Below are 27,558 nucleotides of genomic sequence, written 5' to 3'. Positions count from 1 at the left end.
AAACCAATCTATGGGGCAGCCCGGGTGGCTCAGCGGTTTAGCGCCTGCCTTCGGCCCAGGGCGTGATCCTGGGGTTGTGGGATCAAGTCCCACATCGGGCTCCCCGCGTGGGGCCGGCTTCTCCCTCTGCCTGTGTCTCTGCCTCTCTCTCTGTGTCTCTCATGAATAAATAAATAAAATCTTAAAAAAAAAAAAAAGGAAGCCAATGTATCGAAACAGAGAGCAGATTTGGGGGCCGGCAGAAGCAGCATGGGGAGTGACTGCTAAGCGGACTTTCAGGGGATGATGGAATATTCTAGAACTGGACCATGGTGCTTGGACACCTCGTAAATCTGAAGAGTCACTCCCTATACACCAATGGGGGCCGAGCCTCCTGTAAGGGGTGTGCTCACCTCCTGCACCGGGGTCTGCTCAGCACCCGCTCGGCCCCGGGTGCTCTGTGAGGCAGGCAGCCCCCCCCCACTCCCCATACACGGCACTGCCCCCCCCTCCCCACGTTCGCCCGCCGCTCTGAACGCCACGCAGCCACTCCCTGGGCCAGCTCTCCTTTATTGGTCTGAGCCTCTCCAGACGCCTTGGGCTACCTCTCAGCCCGGGGGGGTCGTGGCCGGCTCCCCGGAGGAGGCGGCGGGGGCAGGGTGGGTCACTCCGTTGACAAGGTGGCCAGGCCCTGGCCGTGGCAGCGAGGGTGGACGCCCGGCTACCCCAGGGCTGGATGTACCGGGATGGGGGCCAACTCCGTGGGATCGCCCGCCGGTCTGCGGAGCAGGGGGGCCGTGGCCTGTCTGTGCGGATGCTGGCCAGCCCGCCCCTACCCAAGGCCCTAGGGTCCTCCCTCCCCCCCTCCCACGCACCCACGCACAACTCAGCTACCACAGAAGAGCAGAAGTGCATACGCAATCCTATTTCAGTTAAAACCCGCTCTGCTCCAGCGCAGCTGAACAGGTGGAGGGGCAGAGCGGGAGCAGGGGGCCGGGGGCTGGGGCCTGGGACGGGGCGGCGGCAGGGTCGGGGGCTCCCGTGGCTTTGTGGGGAGAGGGCTCGAGGGCCGGTCTCCAGAAGCATCCGGGGCCGCGCGGCTGGAGGCCTGTAAGCTGGCGCCCTGGGGACAGGCCCCTGCCCTGGGGACTCAGCCCGCGGGCAGCGCTGTGGTGCATGCGGGTGCAGGCGCGGCCACGGCATTCAGGAAGCAGACCGGGGCGCTGGGGGCGTGCAGGCTGTCTGGGAGGGGCCGGGGCCGGGGCCGGGCCCTGGGCCTGTTGGGGTCTCGGCCAAAATGCCCCAAGAAGCTGGGGGAGCCCCATGTCCCTGGAGGGTAAGGCACAGAGTTTTGGTTTCCCAGGGGCCCGGTTCCAGCCTGGCCCGGGGGAGCCCCACTCAGCGGCACATCCGGTGACCCAGTGCTGGGGGGCCAGCCGCGGGCACGCTCACTTGGCTTTGGGCTTAAGGCTGAGGCCTGCGGGAGCGAGAGGAAACGGCAGCGTTAGCAGGTGCGCAGGGCGGGCTCTGGACGTCGTCATCATCATCGTCACCACCACTGCCCCGTGGCCGCACAGGTTCCCCCCGACCCCAGGCCTTGCCCTCGGGCAGCAAGACCCTTCCAGGTGGAAGGTGTGGGGACGACCCCCAGCCAGCTGGCTCCTGTCCACCTGCACCTGCCCGGGCTGGATTCATGCCTGCTCTGTTCCCGCCCCCCTGCCCCTCCCCTACCTCGCCCCTGTTCTCTCCCCTCCAGCTCAGCTCTCCCCCTCCCCGTTCTCTCCCTATTCTCCCCTGCTCTCTCCCCCCCTCCCTGCTCAACGTTCCCCCTCCCGTTTTCTCCCCCCTCCACTCCCCCCCAGCTCAGCTCTCCCACCACCCCCTGTTCTCTCCCCAGCTCAGCTCTCCCTCCTCCCCCCATTCTCTCCCCCCAGGCCCAGGCCACACCACCTCCCCTCATCAATCCCCACTGCTGCGTCTCCCCACAGCATCCTCAGCTGCGTCCTGAGCAGCCCCTTACACTGGAGGCCTCCTGACTGGTCTTTTCCCAGCTCGGTCCTGAGGGCACCAGAGCCCACCCCCACAGTTCCCTCCACCCGCAGCCCTCCCCCGCCAAGCCCTGTGGCCCAGGGCTCAGCTCTTTCCCCCACATGCCCCCTGTGGGTCTCGAGCAGGCACAAAGGTCACTCATCATCCAGAGCAGGGTTTTTGTCTGCACACCCCCCACCCCCCGCCCCGCCACTGTGCCAGGATCCAGGGCAAGGCAGGGCCAGGTCACTGGCTGTGGGATAAATGGCCCGAGCGCCTCCTGAGGTGTCATGTGTGTGCAATTTCTGCCCCAACACAGTCCGGAACCCGTGGGTGGGGGCGTGGGATCCACCCGAAGTGAACGTGCCTTCCACGGTTCCAGCGCACATGGGACAGAGGCTGGAGGTGTGGTCCCGGCTAGGATTCAGTTCCCCAACCCACAAAGGGTGACAGGCCTGCCTGAGGACGCCTGCCTGGGCCCTGCTGGGGCCTGGGGCTGCACCTGACAGGCCTGGGCCCGTCCTGGGGGAGGGGGAGGGGCGGGGAGAGCAGCCCCCTTCCTAGGAGGAGACCCCAGGTGGGCTCAGGGGCCAAAGGGCATGAGTCCCTGGCTTTGAACTCCTTCAGGGAAGTTGAGAGCAATGCAGCAAATGCTGATCGTCACTTTGCTACGTTTTGCTAGTTGTGGCTGCTTCAGGGTGAAGGGTACGTGGTGTTCACTATGATCTTACAAGTTCCCTGTCAGGTGTCAGGGTGAAGTTTTTCCAAAAAAAAAAAGTTGAGGCGATAAGGAGGCTGGGATTCCTTCCTCCTGCCCCCAGCTGCCGGGACGGTGGGCCGGGGCAGGGGGGCGAGCGTGCAGCAGCAGACCCCGTGCCGGGGGACTGGGAGCCACCGCCCCCCGGGGCTGATCCCTTTGGGAGCACAGACCCGTGCTGGGCACACGGATGGTTCACTGGGCAGCAGCCACATGTGGCTGCCGGCCCCCCAGACCCCCAGACCACACGGCCCAGCGTCCCCCACACCCACCCAGGACCAGCCCCGATCCCGGCTCCTAAGGGACCCACCAGCGCCATTCCGGCAAGTGCACGGCTGTGTTTTATGCTCAGAAAGCAACCCCAGAAGCAAACTCTGGAGCTGAGGTTAAAGACTATACCCAGCAGCGCCCCCGACTTCACCCCTGCCCTTGCCTCCTCGGGGCACCGCTGGACCTGTCCTCTGGGTCCAGGGGGTCAGCACAGCGCGGTGGCACCCAGCCGGATGCAGGTGGGTGGAGAACCAGGCGGCCCCCCAGAACGGGATCTGCGCTCCAGCAGCACAGTCCAGAACACAGTAGGGACCCCAGGCCTCCGTCTGCATCTGTGAGCCTCTCGGGCCACGTCAGGGGGCACTGATGGTCCTGCCCATACTCGGAGGGCCTGGGGGGCCTGGCACTGTTGCCCAGGACGTGCCTACAGATCCATTTGTGGTCCCTGCTGCCAGGGAGAGGGCTGGTGGCCCGCTTCTCCCTGGCAGCTGGCCCTGGGACTGTCCCTGTTCCTCACTCCTCCCCGGGGGCTCGGAGTCAGGAAAGCCACAGGTCAGCCAGACTGCGTGGGACAGGGGCAGCCTGTCCTGCTGGGCCTGGGAGGCCAAGCTGCCCCTGCCCTCACGGACCCCGCATCCTGCTCCCTGGAGGGCGCCCCAGGTGGTCTTGCCCGCCCCGCCCTCTCAAGGCCCATCTGCCTGGCACAGCTCTGAGGTCGCACCTTGCCACCGCGCAGACACCAGCTAAGCAAGGCTCCCGCCCTTGCAGACAGGGAAGGGACGACAGGGGGCCAGGCGGGTCCCACCACCAGCGGCAGAGGAGGGCAGGGCTTGCTGACAGGCCCAGGCAGGCTGGAGGAAGCCAGGTTAGTGCCCGGGAGGGGCTGGGCGCGGCCCCTGCCTCTGCGGCCACCGTTAGTGCGCAGCGCCAGCTCGAGTACGTACCTTACTGAATCACACACGATCTTTTTGTTTTATTATCATCAGGGTCAGGGACAACCTCTGCTTTCAAATAAGAGAAATGCACTCAACGGCCTACTCCTAGACTACCCTGAACTCAGAGCTGGGGCCGGCGACCTGGCACTCGGGCTGCGTGGACGAGGAGCCAAACGCGGCTGGGCCTCAGGCAGCCCCTGGCTCCACGCCCGGCTGCCACTCCCTGCTGGAGGCGGCGCAAAACGGGGGTTAGTGGCTTAGGGGCGTGGGGACGAGGCCAGCGGCCCCCCCCAGAGCTGCCCCTCCCAGGTGCGTAAGGGTGGCCACCTCCTCTCCTGCAGGCTGTGGGCACGTCCCGGGAATCACCCGCTCTTGGGGGGCAGGGGAGGGAACGTCTGGGCTGCCGCATGAGGCTCAGGGCCCCACCGTGGGACGGATGAGCCCCGACCACACGTCAACGCCTCCCAGCAGGGCCCTGCTTCGGGGGGACAAGGAATGATGGGAGGGGAGCCCCGAGTTACCTTCCTGGCTCCTGGAGGGGCGCTTCTTCCTTCGCCTGCCCATCCGCTTCGAGGCCTGTCCCCGGGCGCTGGGGAGAGTGCCGGACCCCGAGGAGTCCGTGACTGCGTCCTCAGAGAACGACCTGTCCAGGGATGTGTCCAGCGCAGAGTCTGGGGCTGTGTCCTCCTGGTCCCCATCCCCGTCCCCGACAGGGCCTGTGGCAGGGGGGTCGGCACTGCGGCTGCGGGCAGCGGCCTCCTGCGGGGCCCGGACGGTGCTGTCGGCCTCGGCCAGGCAGACGCCCCGAGGGGCTGTGGGCTCTTCAGTGTCTTGGGCCCCGGAGGGCTTGTCACCCGAGATCCTGAGAGGCTTCAGGGCCTGGGCCCCTCCCAGCACCACTGGCCAGGCGCCCTGAGGAGGCGGGGGCCCCTGGGGTTCCTCGGGGGCCAGGAACTCGCTGGCATCGGTGTACCAGGAAGAGCGTCTCTCCTGGGGCCCGGGCCCGCCGTCCTCGGGTGCGTCCACGGCGGGCTGCGGGCTGGGGGCGACGGCGTCCGCGAGGTCCAAGCCCCGGGGATCGGAGGTGGGGCCGCCGCCTCCCGCGGGGCCTCTGGCGGCCGCTGTGGACACAGGGCAGGACCGGCGTGGGCGGGCCCGGCTCCCAGGCCCCGACTCGGGGTGCGCCCCCGGGGGCTCCGTCCATCCCAGCCCCGCAGAGCCGCCTGGCCCGGGCCTTCCCGGGGGCCTCCAAGGGGGGGCTCCGGAGAGCGGGCCTCGGCGTCCAGGGTCTGCCCACGGCGCGGCCGAGCCGGGGCCGCGGGGCCTGCTTCCCCCGGGGCAGCCACGCAGAGCGGAGCACCCCTCCCGCAGGCCCGGGTCGGCCTCTCCCGCCACCGCAGCCCGGAGCCCCGGGGACCCGTGTCAGAGGCCCCCGCCCCCCGGCCCCACCCCTCGGGCAGCGCGGGAGGCGGGAGAGGGTCTCACCAGGCGCCCTGTCCCTCGGGGGGTCTGCGGCGGCCGCCTTGCTGCCCCCCTCCGCGTCCCCTCGGCCGCGGGCCGTCTTCCGCAGCTGGAAGCCCTTCCTGATGTCGGCCAGCAGGGCGTCGATGACACACACCTCCTCCTGCTTCCCGACGCCCCTCCTGACTGAGAAGCCCGAGACCCTCAGAGATGCCGTGGTCCCTGGAGCCCACCCGGCTGACCCTGAAGGTGACCTGGAGGGGTGGGGGCCACCGGAGCCTGGGGTCGGGGTCGGGGGAGCGGCCCACGTGCAGACCCGGCCCCACGAGCCCCCCCGCCCCCCGGCCTCCCGGGCCTGGCCTCACCAGGCTTCCCATCCTCGCCCCGCGGCCTCCGCGCCTCCTCCTCCGCCAGCTGCTGCTTCCTCCTCTCGGCCTTCGCCGCCTGCTCCTTCCGCTCCTTGTTCTCCTGCGAGGGGGACACACGGAGCCCGTGACCCCCAGCCCCCGAGGGACGGCCGGGCCTGGCGCCGCGGGGCCATGCCACCTGCAACGCCTGAGGTCGGCGAGGGGCTGCGGCCGGCCCACCTTCAGGGCGCGGATGAAGAGGTCGCGGAAAGTCTTCATGATGCCAAACATGTCCTCCAGGGACAGCTGCTGGGCGTCCTCACACAGGTAACTGGCCAGCTCTAGCTTCTTCTGCTCGATGGCCTGGAACACCTCATCTAGCGCCCGGGAGGCCTTGATGATGGTCTGGGGGCGGGGGGGCACGGTCACAGCCCTGCGGGAGCCCACAGTGGTGCCACCTGCCATCACGGGGATGAGGCCGGGCTGCAGGAGGGTGATGGGCCACCTGCACTGGCCCCCACAGGCAGCGGCGTCTGGCTGGGACCAGGAGGTCTGGATACTGGGGTCCCTGGGATCAGGGAAGCCCCGCACTTATGGGACCTACTCTGGGGACCGAGGACAGCAATGCTACCCTCCTGCAGCACCCCAACCCTGGGGTGGTCTTCTCCCACGCTCACCTGGCCCTGCCTTGTTCACTAGCCTAGCCTGGCACAAACCCTGCGGGGCCCCGAACCCCCAGACATCATCGGGCACTGCCTCCCCTGGCCCAGACCCCCACCCCGAGGTCATCGGGCACTGTCTCCCCCGACCCAGACCACCCCCCACAGGTCACCGGGCACTGCCTCTCCCAGCCCAGAACCCTGCTCGAGCTTGCCTGTAGGCGCTGGCTGTACTGCTCCTGCACCTCTGGAACAGAGGAGGACACCTTCCGCTCCATCTCCAGAAGCTTCTTCAGGTTGCTGCTGGACTCGGAACGGATGATCTCAAGATTGATCCTAAAACATATCCCAGAACCAGGTGGGGTCAGGAACAGCTGATATCCGGTCTTGTGGGGCCCGTGGGCGTCCTAAGCCCGCACACCTATGGGGACAGTAGGGGACACTGGACTGCACCCCTGCAGGTCACCAGAAGCAGTCAGAGCTCTGGAGAGGGCCACGTGGTGCCGGCGACGGACAAGCCGGGACAATGACCCAATGCTTCAGCCTGACTTTGGCTCTCAGGCCTGAGAACCCTCTGTAGCAGCATGTACCTGCAGTTGGAAGGTCTAGGCCACCCTCCCTGAGTTGCGCCCCCGGGCTCAGTGACCCCACGGACGCAGCCCCACCTGCCCCGGCCTGTTTCCCCATCCGTACAAGGGGAGTGGCACAGCCTTCCCCGTGGGCTGCTGTGAGGATCCACCTTGAACAGAGGCAGAGTTGGCCTAGCTCCTGGTGTGACTGTGACCAGGTCACGCCCTACGTCTACGTCTCCTGGGCCTCGGCGTCCACCCAAGGTCTATCCCGAGGTGACAGCATTCTCTGGGGCAGGGGCTCCCGGGGGCCCAGGGTTGTGCTGCGGCCATGAGGCCCATCCTGGCCCAGCCACCTCCCAGGCCAGGACCAGAGGGGGGCGGGGCGGGGTACCTACCCTGCTGCCTGGGAGGGCTGCTCCAGGTCCCGCGGCAGCTGCAGGAGGTCCGGGTGGCTCTTCTCCGCCTCCTGCAACAGGACGTGTCCCCTGAGCGCTGCTGTGGCCACACCCTGGCCCAGGGATGCCCGAGCCTCAGGGGCCACCCTGAGGACCCACCTCCAACACGTGGTGCAGCAGCGTCACACGGCTCTGCTGGGACTTGGTCTCCGTGAGCTTCAGCAGTGTTTGGATCTTGAAGCCATCGGCGTCCCCCGTGTGGCTGCCCTGCGAGGGGCAGGGTGGGCAGTGAGTGCCATTGAGGCTTCGGGAGAGGGAAGTGGGGGGTGGGAAGCAGGAGGGGATGGGACGAGCTGGGGCGGGGCCCACTTACATAGTTGAGGAAGTTTCCAATTTTGAGGATCAGCTGGCAAAAGACGGGCAGCCGGTGGCTGTTGAGCAGGCCTGTGGGAGGGCGCCAGGGCTGAGGGGGGAGGGTGCTGCGGGTGTCTGAGGCTGTGGCCCGGGGGTCTCAGCATTCTTCACTCCCCTCCCCTAGGCGCTTCCCCCAAACCCCTCCGAGCTTGGTCCAGGGCTGGGCAGGAGGGCTGGAACCCCCTCCTGGTTCAGGGGCTCTGGAACCAGGTGTGCCACTCTTAGCACTCACTGACCCCTCACCACCCGGGGGCAGACGACCCCTGCCCCTTCCTCTGGGTGACGCTGCTGAGAGCAGCCTTCCTGAAGGTCATAGCTGTGGCCTCCCGGGTTCTCAGCTAACTGTCCTTGGGGCTTCGGGGAGGGTGGTCCTCCTGGCTCCGCCGCCGAGATGGGAGCAGACGTGTGTCCCTGCCCTGGGGCTGTGGTATTTTCCTGCTCATCTCTCATTTGGAGAAAGCGGTGAGTACAGGTGTCCCTGAGCACATATCTGTGTATGCACGCCTGTATCTGCGCACGCCCATGTGGCTGCGTATGCGTGTGCACGCGTGTATATCTGTGCACATGCAGCCGCGTGTGTGCACCGTGTGTCTGGATGCGCATGTAAGTGCACAAGCTCGGTGTGTGTCTTAGAGCAGGGACGTATCTATGCAGGGGGAGGCCAGCAGCCACGGGCCCCCTCCCTGTCCTGGGGCCCCAGGCTTGCCCCCCACTCACTGTTGCAGGCAGCAAGTACCAGCTGGGCCTTGGGCTGCACCATGTCCAGCACGACGGCCGTGCCCTCGCACAGCAGCATGCACTCCACCCGCAGCTGGTAGCTGGGGACACAGCGGGACGTCAGCGGCTGGGCCCCCACCTGCTCTGGGCCCGCGGCTCGGGGGCTGCTCACAGGCCGGGTCCCGGGCCGGGTCCCAGGGCGCACTCAGCAGGCCTGGGTGGGGCCCCGGAAGAGCACCAGGCAGGGCTGTGGCCTCCCAGTGGGGCGCCCCTCCCTGCCAGAGCTGCGGGTGCGTGAGCGCTGAGTGGAGCCCCCACGGAACGGGGTGCACGGCCCCACTCTGTCCCCGGGTCTGGGCCCGCTCCCCCTGCCCCTTCCCCACCACAGGCCCCGGGGCCCAGGCCTGCCCGCTCACCAGGGAATGGCCAGCAGAAGGAGGTAGAACTGGTCGGCGTTGGCCAGCTTGGTCCGCTCCTCTGTGAAGGAGCGCAGGTTTTCAATCTGCGGGGAGGAGGCCACTCGTGGGGTTCCAGCTCCCAGCCCGTCCCAGGGAGTCCCCCACTGCCCAGCACCTGCATCTACCTGCTGTCACCACCGTCCCCTCATGTGCGGCATGACAGCTCCCGGTGTCTGCCCACTGAGGCCCCAGGCGGGCCGAGCTCCCAGCTCCCAGCGCCCCTGCTCCTGCCCTTGCCGGGGAGCCCCCAGGGCACTCCCCCCCACTCACCTCGTGCTTCTCAGGAAGGAGCTTGAGGAGCTGCTTGAGAACCTCCACGTCGAATTTGCTGGTGTCCCCAGCCTGGATCATTGCAGCGACGTCCTCGTTGGAGCTGCAGGAGAGGGGGCGCGGTGGGGGTGGGGGCAGAGGGAGTGCAGCGGCCTCCTGTGGGCTCCCGGGGACCCCGCCCGTCGGGACTGCCCTCAGCCCAGGACCCCTCTGCTGCTCACACCCGTGAGGCTGCAGGGGCCCAGCTGCCGGGGGCACGCAGGAACCAGGCTGGGGGCTGAGCACCACACTCCCAGTCTGCACCCTCTGCCTCCTCCTCCCAGGGGGCTGCTCAGGACCGGGGCACGCCGGCTCACGCATGCCCGAGAGCTGCAGGGAAGGACTCGGGGGCTGGGAGCCCCGCCCGCCTGGGGCCTCGGCTTCCCGGGGTCGGGGTGCGGGGTGCGGGGTGCGGGTGGGACGGCTGGTCTCCAAGGCCCGCCCGCGAGGGGGTGTGTACTTCCCAGGGCGGCCTGCAGAGGGCACCGTGGAGCCCAGGACGCCGGGGGCGGGGCCGGGGGCGTGGTCGGGGGGCGTGGCCGGAGCGGGGGGCGGGGCCTCTCACCACTTAAACTGCTTCAGGAAGATGTTGAGATGCAGGCTCTTCTTGGAGTCCAGAAAGGTGACCTGGAAGACAGCCCGCCGGCGTTGGGACGTGCAGGGCGGCCAGGCCCCGGCCCCAGCCCGGCCCCAGCCCGGCCCCACCTCCTTGGGCTCCTTCCTGGCGGCGGCGGCCGCCCGCTCCTTGGCCTTGGCCTCGGGGAAGCAGAAGAGCCGCTCGATGCTGCAGAAGTCAGGCTCCAGCACCAGGGCGCCCGGGCAGCTCAGCGAGGCCCACATGGAGCTGTGCTCTGCGGACCAGGTGTCCCCGTCAGGCTCACGGCCACCCCGGGGCCCGAGAGCCCCCGGCCGCCGTCCCCCGCGGCATGTGCAGGTGCCATCCAGGCCTTCCAGCGGCCCTGGCCGTGACCCGCTCCGAGCATCTGCGCCCAGGGCCTGGGCAGCGCAGGGGCGGCATCGGAGGCACACCCCGGCTTACAGCGGTGTGCACGGGGGCGGGGGGACCCCACAGGGCTTTCCAGCGTGACCTCTGACCTGTTCTCCCCAGGACCCAGGGCTACGTCGGGAGCAGGGACTGAACTGCCGCCCTGGCTGGTAGCAGGGGGACACAGACACACAGGGCCGGGCCCCTGCCCCCCGCGGAGCCTGGGGCGCCCTCACCTTGCGCCACGTTGGACGGCAGCTTCTGCCAGTTGAGCTTCTTCATGCGCACAGTGGGAGGGTTTACTCGCCGGTGGCTGGGGACCCAGGCAGAGCCCAGGCCAGGGTCCCTGTGGGGCACGATGATCTCCTCCTCGCCGCCACCCGCCACAGAGGAGCCAGAGGTACCCGGCAGGGGTGGGGGTGGAGGGGCGCCCATGCCAGGCGGTGGAGGTGGGGGTGGGCACCCCGGGAGCGGCGGAGGTGGGGGAGGCTGGGCCCCACCAGAGACAGGCAGTGGGGGTGGTGGAGGGGGTGGGGGGGCTGGGGCCCCCAGGCCTGGCAGTGGGGGCGGTGGAGGGGGAGGGGGAGGGGGAGGAGGCCCTGCTCCCAAGCCAGGCAGTGGGGGTGCAGGGGGGATTGGGGTGGGCGCCTGCGGCTCCAGGCCCTTCGGCTCTGGGGCAGTCACACTGCTTGTGCTCTGGACGTCGACCACGTGCCGGCTGGTGAGGTCCGCCTCGGGCTGCTGGTCCTCCACACCCGGCTTCGGGGCGCCGCTGTTTTGGGGCACGCTGCCCCTCCGACTCTGGCCGAGGTCGGCCTGGACACTCTTGTGGGCCTTGTTCAGGGGACTTGGGCGTGGCCGCCCCTTGACAGCCAGGAGCCGCTCCACCATCTCCTCTAGGGTACACTCCTGGACTGTGGGGGGTCGGGGTCAGGGCCCAGGTCAGAGACGTGGGTGCGGGGCGGCGGAAAGGCCTGCTCACTGCCCCCGGGCCGAGGCCGGGAGCCCCCCCGTGCCCCGCCCGCTCACCATCGCTGGCCAGGAGCACGGCCCGGTTCACCAGGCTCTCCAGAGCCTCCCAGAGCAGCTGGCTGGAGGGGAGGCCGGGCTCCAGGTAGAGCAGGCCCTGCAGCACGGACAGCAGCTGGGCGGAGGCCGGGGAGCAGCTCACCTGGGCGCGGCGGAAGAGCGGGGGTCAGCGGCCGTGCCCTTGCCCGGCGGGCTGACAACGGTGGGCTTCCGAGGCCGGGACCGTCCCCGCTGTCGCCGTCCTGGGCCTGGTGAGGGGCCGGAGCCCAGGTTCCCTGACGGCCACGCTGCGGCCAGCTGGGGTTGGACAACTGTCCGTGCCGGGTGCTGCCCTGTGCTTGGAGGGACGCCGCCCAGCATCCCTGGTCTCTGCCCACCCGAAGCCAGCGGTACCCCTGCCCACCCCAGATGTCTCCAGGTGTCCCTGGACGCCCCTCGGGGACACGTGCCCCCTGGCTCTGAGGGACAGGAGGTGCCAGCCAGGGAGGACCAGCTGGACCAGACGCCGCCCCCCGGCCCCTGCAGCTCCCTGACGTGGCTCCCGATCTGGCCTCAGTGCTCCGGCCGCGGTGGGTCTGCCGGGGTCACGGCCTCTGACCCCGGCCGGGAGACAGGCCCCGGCTCACCTTGTGGAACACAGAAGCGAACACCTCCTGGTGGCTGTTCATGTTGACGCCGCCACAGACCCGCAGGAGCTCCTCCTCATCCTCCGCCTTGGCCTCCTCGAAGGCCTCCAGCTGGATCAGCAGGTCGGCGTCCTCCAGGTCCCTGGGGTGGGGTGGGGGGCACAAGCTGAGGCTGTGCCCCACCAGCCGCCCCCCAACCTGGCACACGTGCAGACGACCCGGGCAGGGCTGTGCTGGGCACGCGGCCACTGTGGCCAGGATGGGCGTGGCTGGAGGTCACCAGCGCCCCAAGGCCCTTGAGAAGGGGGAGAGAAAGTTCTCACACCTGGGGGGGCAGGCTGGCAGCTTCCCAGCATGCAGGGGTGCTGGGAGGGCAGCACCCACTCCACATGGAGGGGTCCGCTCTGGCCTCTGTGAGGGGCAGGCCTTCCGGCCTGGGCAGTGGGAGCTGCAGCATGCACGGGGCCCTGCACCTGCCGCTCACCTTGGCCTGGCCGGTGAGCGGCGCCCCTGGCGGCAGGGCGGGCCCCTCTCGGCATCTAGCAACCTCACACCCAGGCTCCTCCTCTGGGCCCCCCACGGCCCAGCTGACCGCCCCCACCCAGGAGAGTGCACCTCATGGGGCCCAGGATGGGGTTTCACGGCTACGTGGGCTCCCAGGCACCACCAAGTTTGAGTTTCAGACAAACAGCAAATGATTTTTAGCCTAAGTGTGTCCTATACGACATCTGGGATATACTTGCACTACAGGAGGGCTCTGCTGTCCACCTAACTCCCACTTAGCGGGGCGTCCTGTGTTGCACCTGCCAAGCCTGGTCCCTAGGGGCAGCTGCCAAGCCCCTGGTTCTGCGGAGTGACCCATCAGGCAAACCGTCGTCACTGGGACCTGGGTCCACAGGCTGGGCCCACTGGGGCTACTGCTGCAAGTCCCCTCCTGCCCGTCTGGGAGTACTGCTTGGGACCCAAGGGTCTCAAGGTGAGCCTGGCTTCAGAGAACAGTGATGCCGACTCACCGTAGCCGCGTCAGAATGTCCAGCAGCTGCAACCCTGGGAAGGGACAGTGGGGTGAGTGGCCTTGGGCTGCTCTGGTCAGCTCCCACCCCGGGCCGCTTGCACCTGCTCCTGCCTTCCTCTCTGCTCTTGCCCTGGGCTTACTGCCACCCCCAGGATACCCAGCCCAGGGGGCAGGAGGGGGACCCTGCCATTCCTACAGGTACCAGCAACACTCTGGAGGGGACACGCAGTTGTACCCACTCAGTGGTCACTGCCACCCCTGGCAGGACAGCACTGGGGGGTCAGCGTCACATTGAGAGCCACCCCCAAAGGCCCCGAGTCCACCAAAGGGAGCAGGCGGGGGCAGCTTCCCAGAGACCTCCCCTGGGGTCCTGGAGGGGAGCGCGTGGGCCGGGTCAGCCAGGGGGCAGCAGAGGCAGAGGCACAGCGGGGCCTCCGGGGGGTGTGGGCGGTCACCAGTGAACTCCCCGCGCAGCTGGGTGCGGGTGCGGAGGTCCTCAGGGCCCAGGATGATGGCATTGATCACACTGAGCAGGGTGACGACATAGGGCACGTTGTCGCTGTCAGAGAGCTCGTTCATGATGACGCTAAAGCGGTACTGCTGGTTGCACACCGTCTGCGGGGTGGGCAGGGGTCAGCGTGCGCCGCAGGCCCACCACGGCCCCAGGCGCCCCCGAGGCTCACCTTGTAGTGGTCTAGGGCGTCCAGGGTCAGCATGTGGCCCTCGGGTGAGTAGATGCACAAGGCAGCCAGCAGCTCGAACACCTGCTTCTTGACCATCACGTTGGACGTGTCCAGAGCTGTCAAGGGCAGGCGAGTCTCAGGGGGATCCTTCGATCCCAGGCCTGGGCTCCTCCTTCTTCTGTCCCCCCCAACCCTGTGCCTGGCTGACCTGACTCACACTTCACCAGGAAGGGCAGGGCCTGCAGCTGGGCTCCAGGGGGCGCTCTGCACCAGCCCACTGGCCATGTCAGGGTCTGGCCTGGCTTCTAGGGTGGGCTGGCCTCGGGTAGCTGGGCTCTGGGGGTGGGCTGGCCTCGGGGGTGAGCTGGCCTCGGGGGTGAGCTGGCCTCAGGTGGACTGGCCTCAGGTGAGCTGGCCTTGGGTGGGCTGGCCTCGGGGGTGGGCTGGCCTGGCCTCTAGGGTGGGCTGGCCTCAGGTGGGCTGGCCTCTGGGGTGGGCTGGCCTCGGGTAGCTGGGCTCTGGGGGTGGGCTGGCCTCAGGGGTGGGCTGGCCTCGGGGGTGAGCTGGCCTCAGGTGGACTGGCCTCAGGTGAGCTGGCCATGGGTGGGCTGGCCTCAGGGGTGGGCTGGCCTGGCCTCTAGGGTGGGCTGGCCTCAGGTGGGCTGGCCTCTGGGGTGGGCTGGCCTCTGGGGATGGGCTGGCCTGGGAGGGGGTGTGGACTGGGCCCTGGGGTGGGCTGGCCTCAGGTGGGCTGGCCTCGGGGTGGACTGGGCCCTGGGGTGGGCTGGCCTCGGGTGGGGGTTGTGGACTGGGCCCTGGGGTGGGCTGGCCTCGGGGTGGGCTGGCCTCGGGGTGGACTGGGCCCTGGGGTGGGCTGGCCTCAGGTGGGCTGGCCTCGGGGTGGACTGGCCTCAGGTGGGCTGGCCTCTGGGGTGCTGACCTGCCTCTACTAGGGGACCAGAGAGGCAGGTGCCACAGGGAGGGGCTCGGAGGCGGGGGTCTCTTGGGCTGGGCCGCACTCAGAGTGGCCCCTGCTGGCCCTGGCCCCAAGGCCCACACTGGCACAGCTCCCTGGGCTGAGCTCCTGCCTCCCACCTCATCCCCTGAGCTGGGCAAGTTTTGGGGGTGTCCTTTATGGGCCTTGCTGAGAGGCCACAGAGGAGTCTACATGGGCACAGCCAGGCCCGGGCTGCATAGGACAGGCCCGAGGTAGCCTCTGCCTTGCTTACCCACACGGGCACTCGCCCACCCACGGGCCGACCCACCCGCGCTCCCCAACAAAGCACCAAGCATCAAGGAGATGCGGTTGCTGCCAGAGAGCGGCACAGCCTGGCAGGCAAGGGACGCACAGTGACCTCTGTTCACTCAGGGCCGCCTGAGGTCACTCCCACAGGTAGAAAACAGAGCAGCCTGGGGAGACTTCCTGGAGGAGGTGACCGTGACTCAGAACTTAAGCAGTCAACAGGTGCACGAAGGCAGAGAGCAGCCTGAGCCAGAGTGGCGGCTGGGTGCTGGAAGGCGAAGCCCCCCGGGGATGGGAGCAGGGCACGGGCAGGGTAGGGGTGTGGGGAAAGGGGGAAGAGGACGCCGCCAGCCGCCAGTGCTGGCCAGAACTGCAGGGCTGCGGCCCGCGAAGCTCAAGGCGCTTGGGGCCAGGGGAATGTAAGCGGGGCTCCTCAGGTGGACTCAGGTGAGCCTGGCTGCGAGGGCCTGGACCAGGGTGGCAGGTTCCGGGGCGGAGGGAGGGGTGTAGGCCGGAGAGGGGGGCAGGGTGGGGCAAGGCCAGGCGAGGCCACAGAGCAGAGGGGGCAACCAGGTGCAGCGGCTGGACGACCACGGCTGAGCTGACCCGGAGGTCTTCTTCCTCCAGGAAGCCCTCCCTGCCTGGCCCGTGAGTCCTCTCTGTGACCCCGGCCCTCCCTCGGCCCTCCCCGGCCCGGAGCCTCACCCTGACCGACCAAGGGGGCGACCACGCCAGCCCCCCCCCCCCCCCGCGGCGGGCCGCGGCTCACCCAGGGACAGCTGGCGCACGTAGGCCTGGTTGCTCAGGATGTACTCGATGCCCTGCTGCGAGTTCATGACGGCGCGCACGCAGCTGATGCAGGTGAGCTGCAGCAGGGCGTCGGCGATGCGGGCCACCCCGCGGCCGGACAGGCGCGCCAGCGCCTCGAGCAGCAGGTCCAGGCCGCTCTGCTCCAGGAACTGCACCATCCAGCCGCCGTCGCTGCCCTCCAGCCGCTTGCGCAGGCCCGAGTAGTTGACCACAGAGGGCATCTGCAGCAGCCGGATGCACAGCTCGGGGTCCGCGCTCTCCAGGTTGGCCTCCGTGGGGTCCGAGTCCTGCGGCCCCAGCTTCTCTTTCAGCGCCGCCCACTTGCGCTGCGCACCTTCCTTCACCGACATCCTGCCGAACTGCAGGGCGGGGGGAGGCGGGCGTGAGTCCCGGGTCGGGGGGTGACGGGGGCGCCCCGCCGGTGGAGGGACGGGGAGAGACCGGGGCGCCAGCGGGGCAGTGTCCTCGGTGTCTCCCGCCCCCCGCCGCACGGGGTGGCCCTGCTTCCCGCTCACCCCAGGCCTGCCTTGGGGGCAGGGGGGGACGCTGTGCCCTGGTCCAGTCAGGGCCGCCACCGCCCACGGGCTTCCCCTGTGCCGGCCAGGCGCTCCTCCCCACCCCCGACGGCCGCCACAGCGGCCACCGCCCCCCCCCCCCCCCCCCCCCCCCCCCCCCCCCCCGTCCCCCCTGGGTACTAGGAACACCACTGACCCAGCGGTGACGGTGACGATGCAACAAAAGTGGTGTCTCTGGGGCTCCCTCCCTTATCTCGTCCCAGAGCACTTCCCCTGCCCAAGGGACAGGGTCAGATAGGGACAACAGGGTGCAGCAGGTCCAGACCCTGGGCACTTCTGGGCTGCCCAGGCATCGGGCGCGTGGCCGGGGAGGGGGCTGACCAGTGCCCACCCCGATCGCGAGCAAGGCCCGGGCCCCGTGGGGAAGCAGCCCGGACAGGCGGTGGCCTCTGGGGCCCTCAGCATCCCTCTGTGGGCCGGAGGACCGGGCGTCCCCCTAGGCCGAGCATGTGCAGCCTCAACAGGTGTGACCCCTACCCCGCATGCCCCCGAGCACAGGCCTTTCCCCAAGGAGGACAGGCCGCTGAGCCTCTGTGCCCTCGCCACACCCACCGAGTGCCCCCCCCCCCCCGCAGGGCCCTCGGCGGTGACGCTGTCCTCAGCCACAGCCCCTGGGGCCTGGCCTCACGGTCAGGGGCAGCCCAGGCTCTCCTGCAACCATGTATGGCTCGGGTCTCGTACTTACCGTGAGGAGGGCGGCTCGGAGCTGCTGAGACAGAGCCCGGAGGACACTGCCTCGTGCCCCGGGCCCGGCCCGCCACCAGCTCCCCGGCACCCCGGCACCCCAGCACCCCAGCACCCCAGGGATACAGGAGAGAAAGGGCCGTGGCACCTACAGCAGCCAGGTCACGAGCCCACCCCCAGCGCTGGGAAGCGCAGAACGGAGCCAGCCTGGACCCCAGTCAGGGGGAGGCTGTCCAGCCCGGCCCCGCTCTCGGGGCTGCCCGACCCGCCAAGTTAGGGGGCATCTCTGAGTGTGGACAAGAGCCCAGATGCCCATCGCTGGCCCGGCCCGGGGTCCCCAGCGCCCACGGTCGGCTCTCCTGGAGGCCCCGCACCCCCTGTGCCTTGGGGAGCTCTTGGGTATCGTCCCCTGTGCTCTCCGGGCTCCCCATACCCCAGGCATGCGATACCCTGGCACTCCAGCAGCCCCTCCTCTGTTCGCAGTAGGTGCAGGCCAGGAGCCCAGCCCCCACCCAGCCCCCCGGGGAGGCGGCTCAGCAGGCTGCGGGTCCCGCGAGGGCCCCACTATCCTCACCGGAACCTCTGGGAGCACCCGGAGAGGCAGTGGGTGTGGGCATCGCTGCAGCGGCGTGCGGGGTGCCCGTCAGCCCTCCCTGTGACCCCATGGCCTCCCCTGTCCCTCTCAGGCCTTGACCCTCTTGCCCCCTGCCCCACCGCCCACTCACCCAGATGCGCAAGACCTTCCGGCTGCCTCTGCCCACCCATTCCAGGCCCTGCCTCGGGCTGCCCGGCGCGCTGTCCTGGCTTCTCATCACCGCTGACCGCTGAGCCGCCCGGCTGCCAGCGGTGGCTCCGCACGGGGACGCTGCCCGGGGAGAGGGCCGCTCCCACCAGCATGAGGAGCACAGCGGAGGGGCCTCTGCTCACACTGCCACCCGCCGTGGGTGCTGCCGCTTAAAGACGCAGCCAGGACTGACCCTGCCCTCCCGGCCCCGCCCCCGCCCCACTGGCCCAAGTCCCTGTTGCCTTGGCACAGGCTGAGCAGCTGGAACTAGAACTCTCCCAGGCCGGGCCCCCAGCATCCTCCGGGCCTTCTCTGGCCAAGAGCCCCAGGGGTCCCTGGCTGCAGAAGACAAGCTCCGGGCACAGCGTGCGTGGGCTAGAGCGCCCCGACCTGACACTGCCAGGTCCTCTCTGCGCACCCCAGCCCCCAGGGCCCCCTCGGTGCACTGGGGGCTGGGACCAGGGCAGGCGGAGACCAGCCCCCTCCAGCTGCTCGTCCGCCAGGGATCCTGAGCTGTGCGCCCTGACTCTCCCAAGCTGGTCATGCCCCTCCTTGTACACATTGCACACGTGCACATACCCATGCACGTGCGTGTGAACACACATCATGTAACACGTACACACGGACGTGACCGCCCCCCACACACGCACATGGCGTTACACGTGCATCGCAGGATGCACAGAGGCACCACGTGCGCACACCGCACGCCCGCGTACGACACCGTGTGACCGCAGGAACAATCCCCGCTCGGGGACGGGACGAGAAGGCAGCCGGCGCCCCCTCCCGCGGCCTGCAGTCGCTGCCAAAGGCAAGTGCTGGTGCCCGATCCAAGCGGCTCCGCGGGTAAACAGCCCTTGCCTGTTCCCATGGGGGGGCGTTTGAACGTTCCTGCCAGGAGCCCCCGAGGGAATCAGGCATTTGCTGCTGTCGGGAGAACAGCGTGGGGAACAAGCCTTCCCGGCGACACCCGGGACCCGCGTGGGAGGCAGGAGCCAGACTCCTGGGCTTGCTTGTGCTCGCGGGGAAGTCACGCTGCCCTGGGCTCCCCGGCGGCAAAGGGACAGCTGCTGTGGGTTCCCAGTGGACGAACGGGACCCGGGAGCAGGCAGTGAGCACCCAGGAGCACCCCGGAGCACCCCGCGCTGCTGTAATACCGTCCACCGCCTCCCGGGGCCAGAGCGCAGGGCTGCAGGCCAGGCCTGGCGCCCAGACAGGGCGCGGTGGCAGGGACCCTCCCAGAGCCGGCCTGGCGGGGCGGGCCGCAAGCTCAGGAATGTGACCTCGGGGCTCCCCACCCCACGCGGGGGCGGGGCCGGCCTGCCGGGGGCGGGGCCTGCGCAGGATTCCGCATTTCCAGAGCCTTTCTTGCAGTGGGCACCACCTGCTGAAAAGCACGGACTGTCTCCCAGGGTCCGAGTATCCGGAGACTCAGACCCTACACCGACCCTGGGGGAGCTTCAGCACCCCCCACGTGCCCCGCAGGCAGACCGTGCCTCCCCCTGCACCCGTGGAACTCGGATGGGCAGGGGTCTCTGCAGACGAAGATGCTGGGGCTCGGACTTGAGCGGCACGTCCGTCCCCCGATGCTTCTCAGGGGTCAATCTTTTCTGCACTAAAGTGGGGCTCCCGCTGCAGGGGGTCATGCCCCCCCCCCCACCCCGAGAGCTCTCCGGGGTCAGCCCACTGGCCGGGGTGTGCTGCTGGCCCATGCTCAGCCAGCCCACGTCGGGGCTGCCCCGAGGACCGGAGGAGACCTGCGCTGGTCACCCATCTGCTTCCTGCCCACGCGCGGCCGGCCCCGCACAGCAGCACCGGCCGCTCCATCCGGGCACCACACGCCCAGGCAGCTGTGCTGTGCTGACTCATGGGAAACCGCCGCCCCTGCCTGGCAGTGCTCTGAGTGTATTCACAGGGGGACGGGGGGCACAGGGGCACGGGCGAAGCTGCCCCCCCACCCCGACCTCAGAGTCCAACCTCTGCTATGCAGATGGGGAAACAGCCAGAGAGGGAGCGCGGGTCCTGGGCATGGCTGCTGGGCGGCCCCGGCCTGGGTCCCCTGGGCCCCCTGGGCTCTGAACCGTGTGGTCGGGTGCAGACGCCCACACTAAGTGCCACCGCTCGGCTCCGGCGAGGAAGGGCTTTGGCCTTCTCCTAGACCCCCGCGAGGGCTGCTGGGGGGACTGGGGCCTAGGGGTGGGAGTGAGGCGTCGGGAAGACACAGGCTGGGGACCTGGGCCCCCGGAGGGGGGTGGGCTGCTGTGGGGAGGCGGCTTCCCGGTGGCCCTGCCAGCATCGCACAGGGGCTGGGGTGCTTCTGGGCCCAGAGCCAGCGAGGGCGCGGGGGCGGGGTGCAAAGAGGGAGCTTGTCTTCCTTGGGGAAGGCGGGTAAAATGGCAGGAGCGGGGTTCCGGGGCTGCCACACTGTATTTTTAGCTCCAAATTTTTCCACTGCCTGGCAACCCTTGTATTGTATTTCCAGCAGCAATTCCCTGGAGCTCAGGGGCAGCCAGGGCCCTGCGTGACTGGGGGAAGCCCCTGGAGCCGAGTCCTCCTCTGGCTCCCCAGCCCCGGCTCCCCTGGGCGTCCAGGGCTCGCACCACCTTCCCCACCAGGCTGTAAACCCTCCAAGGACTCGTGGGGCTCGCCCGCCGTGGGCGCCTCCCAGGTCGGGGTGCTGTGCACAGTGGGCCTTGGGTAAGGACCAACCACCCAGTGCCTCCCCGCCGCCCACTCACCCACAGGCACGGAGCACAGGGCCTCGGCCGAGGGCGCTGTCCTGGTTACCTAGGGGTACCCGGCCCCCTGCTGCCTGCCGTCGCAGGTCCCAGGACGGCCAGCAGGGCCTGTGTGTCCCGAGGCCTCACCTGGCCCCGCACCCCCACCCCGTGGAGGAGGCCGGCCAGGCCACTGCGGCATCGGGCAGCAAACAGAGGGGCTGCCTGGGGGCGGGGGGGCACCAAGACTTCCACAGCAGCGCTGAATTAAAAACAGAGACGGGAAGTAGGACACGGCGCCGTACCGTGTGGGACTTCAGCCATGCAGCGACACGCCACGCAGGACACACGCCCGGATGCCAGCACAAGTTGCGTCTGGGGTGAATGTGGTCATTTTCATCATTAGAAAGAGAAAAAGAGCAGAGACAGAAAAGGCCCACCGTCCCTAGGGGACCTGGGCTCGGGTGGGGGAGCCGGCCACCAGCCCAGGGCGCCGGGGGGCAGGGCAGAGCCGGCGCTGGGCTCCCTCCCGCAGCGACGGGGAGTGGAGGGGGGTCTGGGCTGGCGGGTGCTGAGCGCTGGGAGGCCAGGCCTGGGCTTGGGCCACTGGCTCCAGGGTCCAGGGGCGGGTGGGGTGATGGCAGACCTGGGGCGCCCGCACGGCCTGTCTGGTCCTCCACGGTCCCACCCTCCAGGCTGAGGACGAGAAGCGGCGGAGGGGGCTGCCCTGGTGAGGAGGACACACCTGGGCAAACAGGAACCCCCGCCCCAGGGCACATCCCGGGCTGGGCGCTGCGGGCTGCACCTCCCGGGAGGGCTGGGGGTGGCCTGGGAGTCAGGGCTGCTGACGGGGAGGACAGGAAGGGCGGCGGCGCCCGCGCCAGGAAGCTGAGCTTTCGCTTCCACCTGCTGCGGCCCGGCCTCCGCCTCCCCGCCGCCGAGGGGCACGGCCCGCGGGCCTCCCTGGGGGTCTGGGGGCATCTGCAGGGTTCTGGTCCTGAGTCTGGCGGCCGGCGGCGGGCAGGGGCCGCCCACCCTGCGCACAGGAGAGTGGCACGGGGGGCTGAGCCAGTCGCGGCCGGATGCTTGAGGGGAGCGATGGCTGCAGACCTGTGGTCGGGTGTGGGGGAGCGCGAGGAAGTTGGCGGGGCGGCGGCTGAATCGGGTGCTGCTCTACCGCAGGCACCTGGCCGCGGCTTCCACCCGCAGGGCCTCCAGTGGCCGCGGAAAACCTCGGGCTGGCCGCCCCAATCCCTCCTCCCCGGGTTCCGGCCCCCAGATCAGAGGCAGCGTAGAGACGCCTCCTCCGGGAGGCCCTCCGGTGTCCCTCTGTGTCTCCCTCCGTGTCTCCCTGCTGTCCTGGGAGGAGGCCTCTTGGGCCTGGGAGGACCCTGATGCCTGCTCGCGTAGGCCTCAGGCTTTGGGGTGGGGCTGAAGTCTGCCCACTGCCTGCCCCAGCAGTCCTTGCCCCTGGCCCCGTCCCACATCCCAGCTGGAGGCCGGCGGGTGAACAAAGCAGTGGATTGAGGGGGGAGGGGCCGCCCGGCTGTGCCAGGGGCCGTGGGGGGCAGGGGGCAGGGCACAGCTCAGGTTCTGGGTGACATCAGGCTCTGCCGCTGGCTGGCTCTGTCCCCTGGACTTCCCAGGGCCCGGGTTCCAGTCCCCAAGTGGGGATGAGCTGCTCAGCGCCAACCCGACCCATCCACGGAGCGCCATCGGTCAACCGGGCCCTGGAAATGCCAGCAAGTACTGTGCCCACTGCCCCCTGTCCCCTGTGCCCGCCGCCGCGCCTCCTCCTCCTCAGCCAGGCTGCCGGGGGCCCACACTGAGCTGGGACGCAGGCCCGCTCCGTCCCTGGACCCCCTGGCTCGGCAGCCTGACCCGCCAGGTGAGCAAGACCTCGGCGTGCAGCAGGGGACGCCCCGAGCCATTCCTGGCCAGTTGCCTCCACCAGGCCCATCGAGGACCTGGTTTTCTCATCTCTGGGGTGGCCAGGACGTTCTCCAGGGGTGCACCTGCCGGCTACAGGGCCTGCCTGGCCTGCAGGGTCCCTCCCGGGCTGCGCCCCTACCCCCACAGCAGCCTGGGAGCACCAGGCAGGGCCCTAGGTGCCTCCAAGAGGGCAGGAGCCCATCTGGGCACGTGGGGCTCCTGTTCTCCGGCGCTCACGTCTGCACACGTGGGAAGGTAGACACGGACGGGCAGGGGAGGGGGGCGTGCCCTCCCACCTCTGCGGGGTGAAGAGCAGACGCCGGCCTCCCTGCTGTTGCGTGCAGGCCGCCGAGCCAAGCCGTACTTGGGAGCAGAAGTGGGGACCCGGGTGGCGGGGGAAGCAGGCTGCACACTGAGGCCACACCCAGGGCCCAAGAGGACCCAGGACCAGGCGCAGATGGGGAGACCGAGGTCCTCTGACATAGCTGGCCAGCCCACGCGGGCATCCACACCCACGTCCACCAGCACTCAGCAGGGCCGAGGTGGAGCTCAGAGACCCCTGCCCCATGGGCTGCGTGTGTGCGTGAGTGTGCGTGAGTGAGCGTGTAGGGCAGACTGGGCGCGGGGCCAGTGCAGGGAAGCCATCACCCAGGGCCGCGTGTGTGTCCGGAACCGGCCTCCTCCGCCCTGACCCACTGCGCCCTGGGCTAGCCTCGACGGTCAGGCCTCAGTGGGTCTGCCTCCACCTCCCCAAGTGTTTCCCGACTGGTCTCCCACCCACGGAGGGCTCCAGCCCACAGCCCTCAGCAGCCCTGGCCACCCACCCTGCTCAGTCGGCCCGGGCCACCCCTGTGGGAGCAGGGGGCCCCGGTCCACCCTCTCACCTCCCAGCCCCTCTTCTGGCTCGGGCCCAGCTCACGGGAAGGGGGGCGGTGGAGGGTGCTGCAGCAGCACACGGGTGGGAGGGGACCCCGACCTGGGCGCCAGGCATGAGGTGGGGCTGGGTGGGAGGGTGGCCATGAGGGGGGCGGGCAGGAGACGGCACTCTGTCCTCAGGTGGCCCCAGGGGAGTGGCCTCTGTGTGGTCTCGTCATCTGGGCACCCGAGACCTCTGTGACCACCCCACACTGCTGGAAGGGCCGCCGGCCCAGGGGTCCAGCTCAGCAGGCCTATGGCAGCCACCGGGTGCCCCGGTGCCTGCCCCCTCCCCTGTTTGGAGCCCCGGGGGTGCTCCCAGGCCTGGACCACGCTCTCCTATTCCCAGACTGGTCCAGCGCCGCGACCCCGAGGGTCCTGTGATGGTGCCGAGCGACACGGGGACAGCCTCGGTTGCCACGTGCTCCCCTGGAGCCACCAGTGCTCACCCTGACCCCTGTACGCCCGCCCTCTGGCCCACCGGAGCAGTGAGGGGAGCGCAGATGCACACAGTAGGGGCTTTATAAATGCATCCTGCCAAAACGGCACCACTACAACCCAGCAGCTCTGTGCCTCAGTTTCCTCTTCCTGAAACAGATGATGACCATAGGACCCAGGCCTGGCTGGGTAGGCGCCAGGGTCGGAAGCCGTGGGGCGGGAAGGTGTGACAGGCTGGCTCAGTCCTTCGCTCCTCTGCACACGGACCCTGCTCAGGACGCAGCTCAGGAGGCCCGGAGAGCCCGCGCACCCACCCACTCCCTTCCTTGAGCACCCCTCGGGAGGACAAGCAGCAGCGGCCCCTCCTGGGAGGACAGGCCCCCCGCCCCCCTCTCCCTGCCTGGCTGGGGAGGCGGCTGGCGGGCACCATGAGAGCTTCCCTCCACCTCACAGTTACCTCTGCGGGCGGGGTAGACGGGGCAGCTGTGTGGACAGACCCCACGCCAGCTCAGGACCCGGCTGTCCGGTGTTCAGAGGTGGGCGGGCAGGACCCTCCTGACTAGGGTGAGGCTGGTAGGCGGCCACGTGTCAGAGCCTGCTCTCACACCTCCAGTGATGGGGAGCTCATCCCCTCACATGCACTCCTTCCTCCCCAGTGGGTTGAAACCAGCGTCCTGGTCTCGGACGTCCAGGGGCTCCCAGGCATGGCGGCTCTGTCTGGGGACAGCCCGGAAGAGACCGGCTCCTGCCTGGCCTCAACCTTCCAGTCCTGGCCTTTCTCCCCTAGACTCACTCCTGTTCACTGTCCCGAAATCGAAGCGGACATGCCTTTCCCAATCCGCTGTGTCCACTGGGCCTTGACCCATGCAACTACTAGACACCTGCTGTATGCAAGCCCACAGTGCGGGAGGGAGCCAGGCAGCCGAGTCAGGCCGCATCCCTCCGACTGGGGGGGGCTCTGCTTTCCGGTTCCTCTGGGTGCCCCGGAGAACCCTCCGCCCCAGTGCAGAACCAGGCCGGCGCCCCCCGCACCCACAGCAGCGCCCCTCTTCACAGCAGCCCTAGGAACCCGCTAACTTTTCCAGCCTGGAAAATCACTGCACTTTGATGAAAGGCGAACAGGGTGTACGTGAGGTTAGGAGCGCCCGGGGGCCGGCATGTGAGGTGTGTGCAATTAGCTCCGACAGCTGTCAGCACCTCCACAAAATGGGGGGGCTTCACCTGAGAGTTAACTCTCTGCGGGAAAGCAGCGGAACCCCGGCAGAGAGGCTGCCTGGGTGCATCCCAGCAGGGCCACCCCCGGTCCCCTCGGTCTCCCCCAGCAGGGCCCGTTGCTCCTGGGCCGAGACGAGGATGGGGCCGGGGCAGCGATCAGCGGGCGGTTATTGCCCCGACTTGGCTTTTTAAATCGAGAGTTGATGCCGTCCTGGTGAGGGAGTCTGGGGCCCCGGACCCCAGACCCGGCACCCTCTCCCCGCAGGCCCCCTGTCCCGGGCAGCCCCGTGGCGGGGCTTTGAGGCATTTGCTCTGGGTGTCTTCCCTGCCATGCCTGAACCCTGTCCCCATCCTTCAGGTGCAGATGGGGAAACTGAGGCCCAGAGCAGGCAAGCGTCCTGCCCAGGTCCCACAGCCTGGGGAAGCAGGGGTGGGGCTGGTGGGAAGAAGGGAAGTTCCCAACTCCAGCTCCCCCGAGGGTGTGTGTGCTGGACCCAGGCAGGGCCACCGCCCTCTCGGCCACAATGACTCCTGCGTGGCCAGCCAGGACAGGGCACTAACGCCGTGGTCACCAACGGACGTCAGTCACCGTGCAGCCCGGGGCCCTGGGTTACAGAGCCTCCAGGGCAGGCAGACAGCAGCCCCCCTGCGCCCCCTGAGCTCCCCAGGAACAGCTGGAGGCTGATGCAGGCACCGCGGGTAACCCCCCTTCCTTCCTGAGGTCATGCTCATCCCGGGGTCCCTCCTCGGGAAGCGGGTTCCGGGGTGGGGGAGCGCACAGCAGCCCTCCAGCCCCACCCGGGGGCCCCGGGGCAGCGATGGGGGCCCGCGCCCGGCCCCGCGGACACCACGGACACCAGGGCGCGGGCGGGATCGGGCCGCCGACCCGGAGCCGAAGTTTATTTTCCCAACTGTGGCTGATCCGCGGTCAGGGGATGGAGGTGGCGGCCGCGGGGACGCGGAATCCAGCCCCCACCGGGCGGGGCGCGGGCCAGGGCGCGCGGGCGGCGTCTGCGCGCGGGTGGGCGGCCCGGGGAGGGGGTGGGGGGGGTCCCGGGGTGGGGGCGACCGGGGGGGCCGCGGCCAGCACGCACCCCGCGCCGCCCCAGGCCCTCCCCGGCCCCAGAGCCCCGCGCTGGGACTCAGTTTCCCCGGCGGCTCCCGCGGGGCGCGGAGGCGTGGACTCACCGGGCGGGGGCGCGGCGCTCGCTGGGGTCGGGCCGGGCCGCGGCTGCCGGGCCCCCGGGCTCCGCTCGGCTCGGCTGGGCGCGCTGCGGGCCGGGCTGGGCTGGGCTGGGCTCCCTCCGCGGGGCGCGCGGAAGAGGAGGGGCCGCCCCGCCCGCCGGCGGCCACGTGGGGGGCGGGCGCGGCCCGGGGCGGGGCCGGGGGGTCCGGGGCTCCCCGGCCCCGCCCGCGCCCTGCGGGTCTGGCTCCTGGCGCGGGGATGGCGCTGCTGGAGCCGCGGAGCGGGGCGCCCCAGACCTCCCCGTGGCCGCCCGGCCCCGCCCGCGCGCGTGTCCCCCCCCAGCACCCCTGCAGCGAGCTGACGGCCCAGCCACAGGGCTCGGGGCGGGGGGGGGCCCTGCAGACGCGCATCTGCCCCCCACCACGTCCGAGGACCCCTGTGGGAGACCTTCCCCGCCCCTGCATGGAGAGCACCGCCTGGCCCCCCCCCTCCAACCCGCGGCCGCCTCCGGGAGCGCCCCCTCCTCTTGCCCTGCCTCATCAGGCCCGCCAGACTGCTGCACCCTGACGGCGACCCCGACCCGCTCCCGCCCGTAGCAGGCTCGGAAACCTGGCTGAGTCGCTAGGGAGAGGCGGCCCCCAGCCCTGGAAGTCCCTTCTGATATCTGACCCTCATTGGAGCTCACAGGGAGCCGATGGCCCCAGGCCTGCGGGCTGGGGGAGGGGGGGGCACAGGTGCGTCAGGGGCAGGTGGGGGCAGAGCCCTGACGCCCGGCCCCAGCACGCTCAGTGTGAGTCAGGCCGGGACTTGCTTGAACTGCCAGGTCCCACCTGTGAAGGAGAAGGACGGCAGCCTCTAAAGCTCGTAATTAGGGCAAGAGGAGAAGATGCGGACCGAGCAGCCCCGTCCCCGGTCTTGCCTGACAAGCCTTTCTCCAGACCTGCGGCGCTCAGGCCCCGGGGAGGCAGGCGGGGTGGGCAGGACTTACCGCGGGAGGGCACGGTGGGCAGAGGGCAGGGCACCGGTGCAGGTGCCAGGGCCGGGCCCACGGGCTTTCTCAGGCTCACTCCTGCTTCTGCCCAGGACCGCGTGCCCGTCCGGTGGGGACAAGGGCTGGCCTGTAAATACCCGCTCCCAGGGGCGTGTGCACCCCTGCTCAGCCCAGGAAGCCGTCTTGGGTCCGCCCCCCGTGCAGGGGTGGCTCCTGGCAACAGGCCATTGCCAGATGAGGGCCCCTGAGTACCCAGGGGAGCCAGCCAGGAAAGGTGCCTGCCGACGCTTGGACCCTCTCCAGCCGGGAGACTCGGGGATGTGATGGCCACCCCTGGATGGGGACCCAGCGATTCCTGGAATGCAGCGAGTCCTTGCACGGGCAAGTGTGCCTCTGCCTGGAAGGCTGACCAGGCCTCTCCTCCCCACCCCC

At 69.7% G+C, this 27,558-nt stretch overlaps 1 protein-coding gene across 4 annotated transcripts; it reads right to left on the bottom strand.

The window, feature by feature from the left end:
• Window positions 1–529: 529 nt before the first annotated feature.
• On the bottom strand, window positions 530–27,271 carry INF2 (inverted formin 2). 4 transcript variants are annotated; one of them, XM_038545909.1, is made up of 23 exons: window positions 27,124–27,271; window positions 15,652–16,051; window positions 13,640–13,755; window positions 13,412–13,571; window positions 12,955–12,988; window positions 11,942–12,083; window positions 11,316–11,457; window positions 10,523–11,200; window positions 10,007–10,152; window positions 9,867–9,928; window positions 9,263–9,365; window positions 8,951–9,036; window positions 8,535–8,635; window positions 7,777–7,847; window positions 7,563–7,670; window positions 7,404–7,474; window positions 6,652–6,772; window positions 6,018–6,182; window positions 5,796–5,898; window positions 5,455–5,616; window positions 4,491–5,090; window positions 3,979–4,035; window positions 1,319–1,456 (listed from the first exon to the last, which is right to left on the bottom strand). In XM_038545909.1, exons 2-22 carry the CDS (start codon window positions 16,040–16,042, stop codon window positions 3,980–3,982), a joined length of 3,618 nt encoding a protein of 1,205 aa, XP_038401837.1. In that variant the 5' UTR covers window positions 16,043–16,051; window positions 27,124–27,271; the 3' UTR covers window positions 1,319–1,456; window position 3,979. The 4 variants fall into 4 exon arrangements, with proteins under 4 accessions (XP_038401835.1, XP_038401837.1, XP_038401836.1 ...); XM_038545908.1 differs by lacking the exon at window positions 27,124–27,271 and adding an exon at window positions 26,138–26,198; XM_038545906.1 differs by lacking the exon at window positions 27,124–27,271 and adding an exon at window positions 17,677–17,889.
• Between the last annotated feature and the right edge of the window lie 287 nt (window positions 27,272–27,558).

The sequence above is a fragment of the Canis lupus genome, chromosome 8 (genome assembly GCF_011100685.1).
Source record: "Canis lupus familiaris isolate Mischka breed German Shepherd chromosome 8, alternate assembly UU_Cfam_GSD_1.0, whole genome shotgun sequence".
In the NCBI taxonomy this organism is placed as follows: domain Eukaryota; kingdom Metazoa; phylum Chordata; class Mammalia; order Carnivora; family Canidae; genus Canis; species Canis lupus.
This window is presented reverse-complemented; position numbering and strand designations above follow the sequence as displayed.

Coding starts and splice junctions, on each gene's coding strand:
- INF2 (XM_038545906.1), bottom strand. CDS start 17,763: ATGAGAAGCCAGGACAGCGCGCCGGGCAGCCCGAGGCAGGGCCTGGAA. Junction 11,458..11,941: donor TCGCTTCTGTGTTCCACAAG/GTGAGCCGGGGC, acceptor CGCCGCGCCCAG/GTGAGCTGCTCCCCGGCCTC. Junction 8,636..8,950: donor CTTCTGCTGGCCATTCCCTG/GTGAGCGGGCAG, acceptor CTGTGTCCCCAG/CTACCAGCTGCGGGTGGAGT.